The sequence below is a fragment of the Pelecanus crispus genome, chromosome 4 (assembly GCF_030463565.1).
Source record: "Pelecanus crispus isolate bPelCri1 chromosome 4, bPelCri1.pri, whole genome shotgun sequence".
Lineage (NCBI taxonomy): Eukaryota > Metazoa > Chordata > Aves > Pelecaniformes > Pelecanidae > Pelecanus > Pelecanus crispus.
Window position 1 is genome coordinate 50,306,066 of NC_134646.1, and position 15,145 is coordinate 50,321,210.

The following is a 15,145-nucleotide window of genomic DNA, read 5'->3' on the forward strand; positions in this document are numbered from 1 at the left end:
GCCCCGCTGGAGGCCAGGCTCCATGTAGGCACCTCAGTGAACCTCGGGACTGAGAAAGCCAAAATGTTTCACCATAAAGGGCAAATGTGGTCCCTCTTTCAGATGGACACGCAGGACTGGGGTCAGGGAGCGCTTGTGCAAGAAGGTCAGAGGTATACAGCGTACAGCACTTCACAGAGTCAAAGGCATGGCTCGTCGTCCACACCACGCAACCCTGCAAGCCACTGCACACCCTTAGTTAGATACTCAGCAGCTTCCCTCAAAGACCAAGAGGAATCAGAACTTGCCATCACGTGGTAGTTGTTGGGGAACGTTTATTTGACTTCCGATTCATCCCACTAATAAGGAGTTATTGCCTGAAACTCTGCAAAAAGAGGTTTTTCTGGACAAGGAAACTGCAAGCAAGCTAAACAGATCTACCAGGAATGGGGCAAGCACAGCTGAGCCTGCGTTGGGCGGGGGCATGGACTTTCACAAGATCCCTTCCATGAGGTGACTTGCTCAGCCCTACCACAGAGTAACAGCAGAAGAGGTGCCCCAACTCCCAACCTCTGCATGTGAGGCCAAACTTGAGTACACCACCTCTAAGCTCTAGTTCCTCTTTCCACCTCGAGCTGCCTCAAGCACAGCACTTGCCATCCTGTTAGATGGGTACTCCAGAACTGTAGAGGCGGCTCACGTTAACGGGAGGTCACATTCACCTATCAAACCCATGCCATCTGGGGCTTCTGAAAGATTAAAAAAGAGAGACAAACAAGAGGATTATTAAAAATTTAACTATATAGCATATTTATTATCAATCCACAGGATAATCTGATTGCTACATGAGCTCATAAAAGCTGTTTCACCTTTACAAAATTAAAAAAAAATGTGCCACAAGGATGTAATAACTGCTGATAACCGAGGACTGAATCTTAAAATTATAAATTTGCTGTAGAAAAGATTAAAAAAAATTATATTCACTTTAGAATTTTACTTTGAATAAAATATTCCCCTGTATAAAAAATAAAAAAGCTTGCTCTGGTTAGAATTAGAGTATTTTTCTTCTTCTTTTTTTAAATCTGGGAATTTGCATAATATCTCTGTAATAGGTTTCTTTTTTTTTCCTATTGTACCACGCGGCATTCAAGCATAGCAGATTAGAAACAAACATGAGAAAAGCAGTCTTAAAACTTATGAAATCCACATGAGAAGTTTTAACTTCCTTTCCTTTCCTCTATTCTTTAAAGACACTTTAGCAAGAATAGCCTTGGAAAAGAATACAGGTGGGGAGGGACCTTCAATGTGCCATTAAGTAGAGCAAGGTAATAAAAGGCCTTTCGTAAGTGCTTTCTTAATAAGGTGCAGAAGCAGACTGCAACGTTGCTAGTACTGCACTATGTACAATATTCACAATAGATTTTTCTGTATTTAAAAATATTCCAGCTAGTTCACATTTTCTCTTCCATTCTGAGGCTTTCAGTTCCATCACAGCCTTGACAACAAGAAGCGCAGCAGCACCACTTCCCTTGTGGTCGGTTGGTCCTCTTATGAAACACTGGAACCTGCGAGTGGGCCAAAGTTCTTGGTTTTTTTTCCTATGTAGCAACCTTGGAAGTCCGCCTGGGTTCAGGTGTACATACTGACGGCTGGAGTCCTGAGTTAAAAACACTCCGGCACTGGAGTTGGACACAGCAATGTTTTATATTGCCAAGGCTTCACGTTAGATTTGTCTTGTGTGCATCAAGGGATGAACCTCTCCTAGAGAAACGTAAAATACAAAACCAAACAAAACGAAGCTAAAAATAAAAAAAAACGTCAAAGGCTTAGCAGCTCTTGACTCTCGACTGGGTGATGTCTGACGTTTTCTTGATGACACTGGCCCGTGTCTCGCGGTCTGGCCGGCTGCTGCTCGTGGAGGCTGTGGACACTACTTGTGGCAGAGGGATGTCTGGGAAAGGGGGCCAGGAGCTGTTGTAAGGCAGTGGGCAGCTTTCTTCTTTGATGGTGACTTGGAGGTCAGGCTTGTTGGCTACAAAAGTTGCCATGCTGGGAAGCATATGAGAAGCGTTCCTCATTCCCAGATTGCTGAGATACTGTTTGCCTTCAATGTTTTTCTTCTGCCAATGAAGTCGTCCCTAAAAAAGGAGGAAAGACTATATGAGCAAATGCAACTTTGCAAAGCGGTCCGAGTAACAAGATGAAGACAGAAACATCCACAGATTGCACAGGAGTTACTCCGTCTCTAAAAGCCTGAGCCTCTAGCTGCTGGCTTTGACTGTCTTTGCTCTCAACCACTTCTCCCTTTCTGAAGTTATGTGTCTAAATCTTGGTGTCTCTCCAGCACTCAAGAGGCTCTGCCCACTCTTCTGATGGAAAATAAAGGCCTTATTCCCAGTATGCCAGAGACAAAAATGGTCACAGAGGACCAAACACTCAGAGCTTCAAATGGAAGTGTCTCCTCCATTACCAAGAGAGAGTATCCTCCCGCCAACAGGCATGCACAGAGACCCAACACCTCTCAGACAGCACCTCCCAAACTGTCAACACAGGTGAGGCTGCCGGGAAAAACACTTGATGGTGTGTCCCCCATCACAGGGAGGAGGATTGCCAAGGAAAGATGAGCATCCCGTCCTTTCCCCATCACACATGCTGCAATGGCATGTTCCATCAAAGGAGGTTTGAGGAGTCGTTATTGGCAGTCTATATAGGGGCTCCACCCTCACCAAGGCATGAGAGACTAAACCAAGAAGGCTAGTTGTGCTGTTATACAGCTGCACAACCTGCAGTGTGCCAAGGAGGAGGATTCAGAGGGCTTTCTGGGGGGCATAACAGGAGAGATTTGCAAGAGGCCATCTGCAAAAATGCAGCTGGAGATCAGGGCATCTAAGTGCCCTCAGTGAGCTGCCCCTGGCCTCTAAGTACTCATGGAGATCGATAGGTCTGGTCAGTTGATGGCAGCTCCAAAAGGAAGGACAAGTGCTGGTTTTGCAAAGGTGCAGCTCAGGAAACATTCATGGAGTGGGTATTTTCTCCACGGATTCTTTTCACCCAGCAATACCCAACTGACTGCTCAGGAAAGCTTTTTGCCTCACACACCTCAAACATTCAAGTTGCATTTCTATCGTACTTGTAAGTATTTCCACCAATTGTATGAGCTCAGGTGCCATTTACGGAAAACAAAGTGAGCATGCTTTCAACCAAGATAAAATACTCACTACCTAGCAATGTCAATGCATCATATTAACAAACTAGCTAGCACTGTTGATGACTCTCCAGAACATCTTATCATGTAAATTAATCTCACTGTAGTTTGGACAGATGAGGAGGAAAGAACTTCTGCCAGACTATCACCCAAACGTCTGTCTCCCTTGAACCTTCCTGGTTTGTTTTTCTCCCCCAGTTATTATTAAAATTAATACTCCACTGGTAGACAGAGTTGCAAATGGAGAAGGGGGAAGAATACCTCAGGACATTGTTCTTGAGACCTTGCTCCAAAGTGCTAAAAATCTAGAAAACACTTACCTCTGCATTTTCTTCATCACTTGGAACACTGTCAGTCGTTTCACTTTCTGTCAAACGAAACAGAAACAAAAATGAAACTCGCACTATTCTATCTACAGTAGCAAAATCCTGCTCAAGAGGCCTGATCCACTTCCAGCAAATGGAAGCAGAGTCAAGCCAAACAACCAGAAAACGATGAGAAGCATGGACACCCTGCCACAGCAATAGCAACCCAAGGGCTAGGCAGCACAGCTGCATTGAACAACTGGGGTAGATTCACATGGTTATCACAGTTAACATGGCTATACCCTGGAAAAGACAGCAATGGAGAGGGAAGAAGTAGCTTTGTGCCTTCTGGACAGAGGGAAGAGCCTCCCGAAAGCAGGGGATGCCCCCTCGCCCTCTCTTGGCAGCTCCAGGCCTGGCGAAGAGCAAAGTTCTGTCCAAATCCTTATTTTTATCTCCCTGCAAAACCAGCAACAACTCCACCCCAGAGGAGATAAGTGTGGGTTTGTTTCATGAACTGTTATCTCAGCCGGCCGCCTCAAGGGCTTGTTGTCACTTCTGGCACTTTATTACTGTTGTTATACTTCGCTCTTGTTTCGCTTTTGCCACCCATGCCCAGCACCCTCCAGCCTATTTCTCAACCCTTCACCCACCACTAGAGCACGTAGAAATACTACTATCTCCAGCCCCATCACCTCCTCCCGCCGCACATGGCCTCCCTCACCCTCATCACTTCAACCAGAGTGCAAACACAGGGGCGCAGCTCCAGCAGGATGGCCATCCTCCTGCAGTTGCATCCCTCCCTTGCAGAAGAGCCTGAAATCCAGGAATTTTGACTGTATTTTCAAGCAAGTGTGTCTGAATGCAGGTCTCCCAGCATCTGAGAGTCAGGCTCCAGGCCCATGGGCTGGTTGAGAGTGCCATGCCTCAGATACATCCGAGATGGGGCACAAACCCCTCTTTTCAGGACCGGTCTGTGCCTTCCTGTTTCCTGGGAGGATAACACTAGACATCTAGGAGGCTGAGGGGAGACCTTATTGCTCTCTACAACTACCTGAAAAGAGGTTTTAGCGAGGTGGGTGTCAGTCTCTTCTCCCACATAACAAGCGACAGGACGAGAGGAAATGGCCTCAAGTTGCGCGAGGGGCAGTTTAGATTGGATATTAGGAAAAATTTCTTCACCAAAAGGGTTGTCAAGCATTGGAACAGGCTGCCCAGGGAAGCGGTTTAGTCCCCATCCCTGGAGGGTATTTAAAAGACTTGTAGATGTGGTGCTTAGGGACATGGTTTAGTGGTGGACTTGGCAGTGCTAGGTTAACGGTTGGACTTGACGATCTTAAAGGTCTTTTCCAACCGAAACGATTCTGTGACTCCATGATCTATCAGGCTACCGACAGAAAGAAGTCTTTCTCCAGTCACCCCACCAGGGCTGAGCAGATAGGGCTCATCCACTCCCTAGCCAACAGGAGCCCAGAAATTGCAAGGTTGAAGGAAAAACGTGATGAGTAACTGTAGCAGGCAAGGGAGCTCTCAAGTCCAAATTTCCACTCTCCACTGGGTGTTACATACTTTAGCCCATGCAGACTGTTTTGCACAGCTCCTGCACCCCTGTGACAATAAAACACGATCCTGCCTTCCCAGAGAGCAACCTCATCCTCTCCACTGGACATAACATGAGTGCTAAGGGTGCATGGACTGTGCCTTGTTCCAGTGCACCCAAAGTCCTTCTGAAGCAAGGAAGCGGGCAACTCAGCTACTCCAGACCACTACCTCCAAAGCCAGCACCTCCCCTACTCCAGAGTCTCTGCTGCAGCGTGCAGTAAGCAGAGGAGCAATCTGAAAGGTTAAATCTAACTGCGAAGCCCTGTGAAGTTAGCACTCTGCAGGGCTTCTCATTCACTGGCGCAGGTAAAGAGAGATGTGCCAACGTGATTAAGCTGGCTAATTAAGCCATAATGGGGGGAGGAGAGGCAGAAATTAATCTGTGCAAAGGAGAAATGGCCCTGGAGATAGAATCAATAGGAGGAATCCGCATAGAGACAAGAAACAGACATTCCTTGACATGAAGAAACATGTGGCAACAAAAAAAGAGTGATGCAGCTGAAAAGGAATCCATCCTTGGTGTTTATACATAACAAAATGCTGAGCAAGAGATAGCACTATAGTTAGCAAAGCCAGGGAAGCTAGCCACTCGGGCATGGAAAGTTAGAGAGGTTATTTCAATCAAGAGGTTATTTGAATCAGTGTCAAACACAAGAGGAGGTTGACAACAGCTTCGGTACTAAAAAAAATGGATTTCACAGACGTCAGTGGAAATATGAGAAAACTCAAAAGGGCCACTCATATCATTTGCCTGAGTAACCTCAGAAAGGAACTAGAGGTGTTTCTGAAATAAAACAGATTTATGTAGGACAGCTGATACCTCAGGCTACTTTTTTTTGTTGTTGTTGTTTCAGAAGAGCTAAACTAACTGTTCCTGCACAGCTGTTATGGTTATACTCTTTCCTGCCATTCAGCGGTAGCACCTGACAGAGCAGGCAGCTCTACCCAGCAAACCCATGAGCACAGGGCCAGGAGTCCCATGGTTCTGCTGTACAGGTTTGTGTGGAGCAAGACAAAGCCACAAATAGTCACAAGAGTGTCCTATAAGTTTCAGGGTTCTACCAAACCACAGACTCTTGTCCTCACTCCTGCCTCAAGGGCAAATGCATGCTTTAAAAAACAAGGGAGTTCATAGAACAATCCTGGCTGGAAGGGATCTCAGGAGATCTACAGCTCAACCTCTTTCTCAAAGCAGGTCCAGTTACAGGACTGGATCAGGTCGCTCAAGGCCTCACCCAGTCAGGTCTTGAAAACCTCTGAGCATGGAGGCAGCACAACCTTTCTGGGCATCCTGCTCCACTGCCTGACTGTTCTCATGGTGAAAAAGGTGACATTTTTTCTTATATCCAGCTGGACCAAGTTCTCTTGTTTCAGTTTATGCCTGCTGTTTCTCATCCTCCCACCATGCACCGCTGTGAAGAGCCTGGCTCTGCCTTCTCAGTAACACCCCTGCAGGTAGGGGCAGGCTGCTATGAGGTCCTCAAAACCATCTCTCCTCCAGGCTAAACAAGCCCCAGTCCCTCAGTATCTCCTCATAGAGTGAGTGCTCCAGCCCTTGATCTTCCTGGTAGCCCTTCCCTGCACTTGCTCATGTTTGTTTATATCTTTCTTGGACTGGGGGGCTTAAGACTGGCCCAAACACTCCAGAAGTAGTGTAACTAGTGCTGAGTAGAGGGGGATAATCACTTCCCTAGGTCTACTGGCCATGCTCCTGAAAGCTGGCAGCCGCCTTCTACTGTCTCACGTTCAGCTCATTGTGCACCTGCCTTTTCTGCAGCACTGCTCCGCATCCCATCAGACCCAGCCTCTATCGCTGCAAAGGGCTCTTCCTTCCCCAGCACAGGACTTGGAATCTGTCATTGATGAATTTCGTAAGGTTTCTGCTGGCCCATTCCTGCAGTCTCTCCAGGTCTCTCTGAATGGTGCCCCTGTCTTCAAGCATATCGACTGGTGTTCCCTATTTGGTGTCACCTGTAAACTTCCAAGTGTGCACTCCAACACCTCTTCTGCTCATTGATATATTAAAACAGGACTCGTCCCAGGACAGACTCTTGCAGTACTCCACTCAGGACAGACCTTTGCAGTACTCCACTTCTTATTGGCCTCCAGCTAGAGTAACCAGCATCACCAAGCACTGCCTCGAGATGCATTCAAAAGCATGTCAGTGGCATGAAATCACCTCTCTGTTATCTGAGTTATGGGCTAGCAGGTCCTGGTGTAAGTTAGTACAGCTGAAGGCCACCAGGATACTAAGACAACATAAGGGGATAGCAGAAGTCCTTCACTCATGCTCCATTTTCCTTATGCAGGCTTGTTGCATTGACTTTAGGGGAGGTAGCTCATGACTTGTTCGTGTCAGGGTGGTTCACCTGTCACCAGACCACCCCTCTCTATTGTCCCAGCCCAAGCAACCACCATGACTTCCAGGCCAAGACAGTGACTTTTGTTTGCATTCCAAGAACTTAGATCCTGTAGCTGAGGTTAAAAGAAAGCATCATTGTCATGTTCACACAGACGGGAAAAGTTTTGCAAGAAGCATATGGAAAGAGGACAAATGTTTCAAAGGCCCCATCTCCCAGCTGCTAGTAAGTTAAAGCACCCTCATCCCCCCTGCCTTACGCTTTGCAAAGCCCTTCTTAATGCTTTGGCCATTACAGACTAAACACATTGGGAAGCATAATCGTTTATCAACATGTGTGAGACTAACGTTGGAGGCTATTCAAAAGAACATCATACTATTCACCCGGACCCAAAGATAAAAATTACTAAATACCCGTCTTATAAAAATGTGTCTGGAAGTAATTTCAGCCTAATGAGTCAAAGGCAAAACCATGTGTAAAATAATAAATTGCACAGGGAACAATTAATACTTAAGTTTGCCTAAAAAGATGACATTTGTGTTTCTACCCGGTCTCCTGAGGCTTGCAAGTTAGCAACATGTTAAAAAAGGAAGGACATGTTGGATCTGAAACTTTTTCTACTTTCAAATGTGGCTTTGCCCTGCTCCCTATGGAAGTAAGTCTTATATGATGGCAGGGACTTTATAAGTGAGCCCATGTGTGCATTTGCATCTGTTCTCCTCTGACAACTTTTGAACACAGTGTCAGACTTGGGTAATGGATAAATGAGTGCCAAAGACTCTTAACTTCCTACCAGTTTCATGAAAATAAGGGGCCAGACAAAAAAGAGAAACCATTAGCACCCTGATGCAGGGAAAAGCTTGTTATCTCACCCCTTTTTTGGTAACAGAGAATCCAGATGGGAGGCAGACATTGGAAGCCAGACCTCCACAGCTCTGCTGCTTGCAGGACCACTTGTTATCAGTTGCTACACGGCTGTTCTAGTCTGCAGACTGTTTGTAACAAGACAGATCCACTCCCCCAGGGCCCTCAGCTCCACGTCTGCCTTATACACCATTAGTGCTGCCCTTAGCACTCTGTGCCCACTGTGCTAGGCACTGAGGAAACACAGCAGAGACCTTTAATCCTTAGTAAGTCAGGGGACAAGGGCAGGGACACTATATTTGCAGCACATCATTTGTACCACTGAAAATGCCCCTCTAATAAAAGATGACAAGACCTCTCTTGCATTACATCTAAACAAGTTCTTTTTCCATTAGTCACAGGCTAAAATCTGCAGCTTACATTTCCAACCTCAGATCTGCCGAGTTGTTTCCCAAGGTGAAATGAGTAGAGGACTGTGAGTTTCTGAGTTTCATTAAAAATGCAGAAGGCAGCTGAATAGACATTTCTGAATCTTTGCCACCTGCCCTGGAAGAGTCCCCTTTCCCCCAGTGTCTTCCAAACATTTCTAAAAAAAAGAGTGTAAAGAAATGCCAGGATGCTTACCTGCATAAGACGAGACAGGGGAGATCTGTAGGGGGTACAGCTGGCTCATGTTGAGGGGCTGTTCGTCGCTTTCTGTTGTCACCTCTACTACCTGGCAAACATCAGGAGGATTGGCAACTATCACCTGCTCCTCACTGCTGCCATCAAGGTGCGGCTGTCCTACAACTTGGGGTTAGAAGTAAAAGATTGATTAGTCGTGACACCTCGACCCCACTGGATCTCTAAGAACCTGTCTTTGGAGCCTGCTTGGTATTTGAGTAAGCCTTCAATACCATCTCAACACTTTCATCCATGCCCACCCCCTGCTTTCAATGGGACTTCTAAAGGAAACCTGTGTGATTTATTTAGTTTCCATCACCTTCACAGACATTTTCTCCCCACTTGGGACAAGTGAAAATACCTAACTCCCCCCTGGCTCTCACACATAACATCCTTGAGCCCTCCTTGAAATACCAGCCGTCCAGAGGCTTTCCCAGGGAAGACCACAGCCACACTCCTCCGCTACCCAGAAACATGGTCTCACCAGGACATACGGACCGCAGCAATCTCTCCTAATTCTCACCCAGCAAGCTGCCAACATCCCATGGCCTCTGAATGCTCTCATGTAAATTATGCACCAGAAGACCAGAACCGGCATGAAAAAAACTGGCCACATGGTCATGTAAAACATGGTGGGGCTCTGATTTATACATGACATGAATCTGTGGATGAAAAATTTCTGCTCCAATTACATGCTTATTCTCACTGATACTTGCAATGCCAGTGATGGTATGTAGAAAAGTACAGTTGCACCTGTGGTCTGTAATCCCCATAGCCTGTAATCCCCATGGTCTATGGCTGAAAGCTACAGTCTGGTTAGTTATTAACAGAGGGTTTTCTTATTCCCCCAAGCACATGATATTTAATACCAAAGAAACATTATTTATTTCTACACAGTGAAGGCACCATGGATGCTTTGCAAGTGTCCTGATTTGCAGGACACTTTGCAGACATTAATTGTGCTACACAACACACTTTTGAAACAGGGGGATAAACCAAGGTACCAGGTAGTTACCAAGCGAAGCAAAACTATGGTGAAAGCCAGAATCTCACTTCTCTGGAGCTGCTTGAGACAATTCCCTCTGCCTTATACAAGTCCCCTGTCGATCCCAGCAGTATGAACGCATGACAACTGCATTAATCCAGCATGGAGCTGAAAGCCACTAGCTAGATTTGAAGAGCACATGAGGATGGAGCTGTCTCAGAGGACAGCTAACCTGAATCCACAGTTGTCCAAGAGAAAGGGAAGGACTATACTCTTTCACTGAACACAAAGCTTCAACAGGAACAATCTTCATACAGACAAATTCTGTTACAAACATGGTGCTGTGTTGTTAGAAATTCAGACAGTACGTTTTTTTCTAGACCCATGATGGGAATGGATGTTTCATTAAACACAGCAGATCTTGAAATTCTTCTGTTAAGTGACCTAAGTACTTGAATTACTAATTTTAAAGAAGGGAAAGGATAGCATCTATTCCTGGATGAACTAAGATAAATATACATGAATGCACATGTATATACACATAATCCAGTCCTGCCTTCTATCTTTAGACAAGGCTAGAACACAACTCTTTGAAAAAGAAAAGTGACAGGTTTTTCTCCCAGAGAAAAGCTGCATATCATTTTGCTTTGTGAAGTGCCAGCCAACCACTGGAAAGTCCCCCAAAGCTGGATGTGTATTTTATGAGACAATTCCAGCATAAAGAAAATTACATAAATAGTGGATAGTGGTTTTTTTAGAAGTTGAATCACTACATTTACTACGATTTTGTTCCAGATATTTCGTTTCCACTGTATTTCCACCTTTCCTGGTTCTGAAACAACCTGCTTTTTACTGACTGGGGTGTGGGGGGCAAAAGCGCACACACACAGAGTTAATTTTTATCTGGGAGAAACCAATATTGTGCAACCCTGTCAGGGTATGAGCAGGCCATCTGCACTGTTTTATCTTTCTCTTCAGTACCTGACGGATTCTTACCCACCCTGAGAGATAAGTTGCACAGCAAAAATTACTGCTCACTTGGGCAATACGCCACCACTTTCTTGTGAGCTGCACATATGTCAGAAACACTGCAGGTGCAGTGACTGCAGGTCTTTCCTCCCCTCCAACTGACTTCCCTTCTTTCTGCAGAACATATCTATTTTACCCTTTTCCCCCTGTTTACATTAAAATCCTGCTTGCAGTCCGAAATAAGGACTTCTCTCTCCAGTCTGGATAAGCAGCACACTTCACAAGCCATTAATTAAACAACACTGGATGACAGTTACCCACCTGAGCCTTGCCGTCCTACCCCTGAAAATGGATTCTGTGAGTCCAGACAAAAATAACAGCCCTTAAGGTGCAAATTCAGTTCTGTTCCTCTGAACCTCTTGCTTGGTTTCCACAACAGACCTTTGACCATTCTTAGATGTTGATGTTGCCACTGTGGGTCCTGTCCTGTAAATTACTGAGATCCTCTAAGGTGCAACATGCATTCATCTCATCATAAAATCAAACAGGAGTTCAGAATACACTGCACTGTAGAAAACAGATGTTTGCAGCAAAATGACTCTCTGATGTTAGTAGATTTGGGGGAACATCAGGTACATTCCAAAGACTGCTGTTAATTGATCTCTGTTTGACTTTAAGACTGTAAAATAAAGCAAAAGTGTATAAAGCTTCTTCCCTGGGATTGCATATTGGTCTTGGTGTGTTTCAGATTTGTTGTTGACTGACTAGTCAGCAAATAGGAAGCACTAATAGCACTACAGTGCTATTCCTTCAAGTTATAAACCCCTCTGTAACGGTAGGAGCAACAATCATGTTCTAACAGTCTTACAAAGCGACAGCCGATTAAATGAACTGCCATAAAGAGAGGAAAACTACTCACAAATTCCTCAGCCACAGAAGTACTTGAGGGCAATGACTATGCAAAGCCCTGCGACTTAAGACATGGGCATCAAAAATAGTCACTGCACATAATTTCTGCCATCTCTCCACACAGAAGACTAGCATATTTTTCAAACACTTTTCTGACATACATAAAAACGGAATTCTAGAGAAAATGGTATATGGGTCACATTTCTAGGAGCCCTCGCTGCAGTGACAACCTCAGCCAAAAAAGAGCTGTCAAAAAACAGCCCAATTATTCTACCGAGAACCAATAATTCACATGCTGAGATGACAGCTAATTCCTCATGTACCAGTTTCTAAACGCAGTCTTTGCTGATCCTTGTTGTTAGCTCAGTGATGTTAAGAACTAACTCTGCTACTGAGGTGCCAGTAAAAAGAACCAAGTTCCTCCATTTCATCTGTGGGTTTAAACCCCCAAGAAAACCTCGGCTTTGAGCAATGGGAAACCACCATCCAGCTGCAGTTTAACTCCCACCTGACACTGGCTACAGTCTCCTCATAGCTGAGGACTACCCTGTGGAGTAAGTTCCTGTCAGGAAAAGCCACCTGAGCATGTCTGTTAAGTCCTTTGCTCTCAGGGGAACCACCACACTGCCACAGTGCTGCTTGCTGTCTCTGCAAGGTGGTGGGGCTCACCTGCAACCAGGACCTGGAGTAGCTTGGGCTAGTGAAAAATGTGTTGACCCAATTGTAACCATGGTGTTCTCCAAAGTGCAAAATGCTGATGGAAAGCTGAGTTTGGCAGTCAAAAGAGTTTTTGAAGTCACCTGTATGCTTAGCATATAAGAAAAGTATAGGAGTACTTACCTACAAAGTTCACTGTACTGTCAACTTCATTTTTTATACTGGAGGGCAGGAAATAGTCAGAAGTGACATCATTTAGCCCATTAATCCCAAAAGATGATTCAACTGGCTCTTGCTAGAATGAAAACAGTACAGTTGGGTCAGGTTTGATTTATTTTAGGAGCCTGGACTCAGTTCATCTCCTTGTTCTGAGATGGTAAAAACTTGTATCACTTCTGCCTGCCACCCCCCCCCCCCCCCCCGCTCTCTGCTAGACACAGTCTTAGAACGACTATTTTGGTTCTCTGAGAAAAAGCCAGAGCCTACTCCATTTCCAAATCTTCTGCTTTGAAACGAAAGCTATTTTTAATTTTCAGATTTAGAGTGAGCCTTCAGAGAGCAAGAAATTAATGTGCTATTTACTACAAGAGATTAACATTTGGAACAAACAAGGAAGAAACATTGCTTTGAAACAGTACTCCATTTAATATTCATCCTCATTCCCTTCCAAACATGCTGTATCTCTTAGCGCTCTCTGAAAGGAAGCCTTAGCTTCTGTACAGCAATTACTAAATTCTAGCCTTAATTTTTCTCTGCAGCAAGCCTGAAAGCAAACCAAACTGTTTACACTAAATACAGCCTTTTAGATCACATCATAAACATTACCACAGGGCAATAGAGTCGGGAAAACACCACCTGTTCTACATAGACTGAGCTTTCCACAAGATGCATCTCTGTGGGTCTGGTACACTTGAGTGCGAACCTAAAAAACTCCCTTCAGAATAGACACCAAAATGTTTAATTCCATAAACTCAGGATTTCTTTAAAAAGTTATAAACACATTTAAAGGATTATCTATAGGTCCAACCTCCACCCTGGTATTGGCTGAAATGTAAACATTTCAGCAAGGGCAGGGCAAAGGTGAGCCTCAAGACTTGTGGTGCCAGCCCTTCACAGTAGTAACCGTATGAACTGTTATCACGGGGACAAAAAACTGGGGACAGCGTGACAGGTCTTTCCTGGATGCCACATGCTGTGATTGTGATCCATGCAAAAAGAGCTGTCACTTTGACACAAGTCTGCACCCTCCCAGCCATCAAGCAAGGCAAGCACACATGCTGTCCCAAGGCCCCTCTGCACATCACAAGAGTGCAAAGTTAGTGCTAATGGCAAGTAGGTCTTTGATGAGCTGCACCGGTTGTGTTGACTTGCAGGTCTAAGAATTGGAGAGCCGGAAAAGATGAAATTAGCTGCTGTTGATCCACTGAAGATCACTGACTGCAGAGACAGGTTAGAGCTGCACACTGGAGCCCTGAGCCTCTGGTGTTGTGCAATGCCCCAGCAAACACAGTGGCCCCCACGGGAACGCTGCACACGCAGCACCTTGCTCAGTTTTACTGAGGTTTCGTTACAGGGAAATTTATTTAGTAGCCCCTTTCGAGCTGCAGAAACAAATATGCATCCTGGAACTCAGGTGATGGTGCCAGACTGACGAAGGGGCTTGGACACTGGCACGGTCGGTGTTAAATCATCTAAATTTTCAGTGTCCAGATGCCTGCTGGAAGCTGAAGCTAAATCCACAGGGAAAGGTGTCACTTAAATTTTAAAAACTGTCTCAATGGGGAGCTGCGTGCATAGTCAAAAGGATACATCTAGCATAAGGTAGAAATTAAGCCTCAGGCAGGCAGTTCAGCCCTTAATTTTGTTTCAAAAGAGCAAGCTTATTTTTCTCTAGGCTACTCAGACACTTACGCCCTCGTCCCATTGCTGAGAATTCACGTTTTAAGGGAGAGATGGTTTGCCCCAAAGCCCAGTGGTCAGAGATCTATCAGCAAGGTGGGAGACCTGCTTGCAGCCCCCTTGCCTAACCGGAGCAGGGATTTAGTAAGGGCCAGGTCTCTCACATCCACAGGGACAAGCAGGGAAGTGCCCTGAGCACCCCACTCAAGCTCAGCAAGGCCTGGCGGGGCTCTTCACCCCTACCAGCAGTTGCTGTGGGTGCCCACAGGGTCCGGCAGTGGCAACAGGGGGGAGCCCCGAAGTCCCTTTGCAGACCTGCACTTGGATCCTCAGCTTCTCCCTCTGCTGATATTACCCCATTGCAGTTACCAGGCAGATCGTGGAGCAGCCTCCCACTCACCTCCACTAAAGAGAGGTTTTCAGGGTAACTGCCAGGCGTTCAATGCAAAACACGCAACTTGGATCTCAGGAACTCAAATCACCAAGCAAAGCAATTATAAGCAGCTTTCAATGCTGAGAAATGTGCATTTGCATGAATTCATCCACCACCCTTCTCCACTATTATAGCCTTCAACATTCAACAGTCAGTCTAACAGTAGCCAAGTATGGAAGGAGCATCTGTTTTAAAATCCAGGCATATCTAGAGGTCAGCTCGTTTACGCATTTGTCAGAATAAGGGGGAACAGACAGGAATACTACCTGGCCCTAGCTCAAAGCCCCCAGGAGCTACGCGGCCATACCGTAGTTG

At 45.6% G+C, this 15,145-nt stretch overlaps 1 protein-coding gene across 3 annotated transcripts in view; it reads right to left on the reverse strand.

Moving 5' to 3' along the window:
- Window positions 1-318: 318 nt before the first annotated feature.
- IRF2 (interferon regulatory factor 2) overlaps window positions 319-15,145 on the reverse strand; it is a 45,013-nt gene continuing 30,186 nt past the window's right edge. For all 3 annotated transcript variants that reach the window (XM_075709920.1, XM_075709919.1, XM_009482203.2), the window contains exons 6-9: window positions 12,682-12,793; window positions 8,940-9,104; window positions 3,505-3,551; window positions 319-2,117 (exon numbers count right to left, since the gene is read on the reverse strand). In XM_075709920.1, the coding sequence (XP_075566035.1) occupies window positions 1,806-2,117; window positions 3,505-3,551; window positions 8,940-9,104; window positions 12,682-12,793 (636 nt within the window). In that variant the 3' untranslated portion in view covers window positions 319-1,805. The remainder of the gene's footprint in view (window positions 2,118-3,504; window positions 3,552-8,939; window positions 9,105-12,681; window positions 12,794-15,145) is intronic.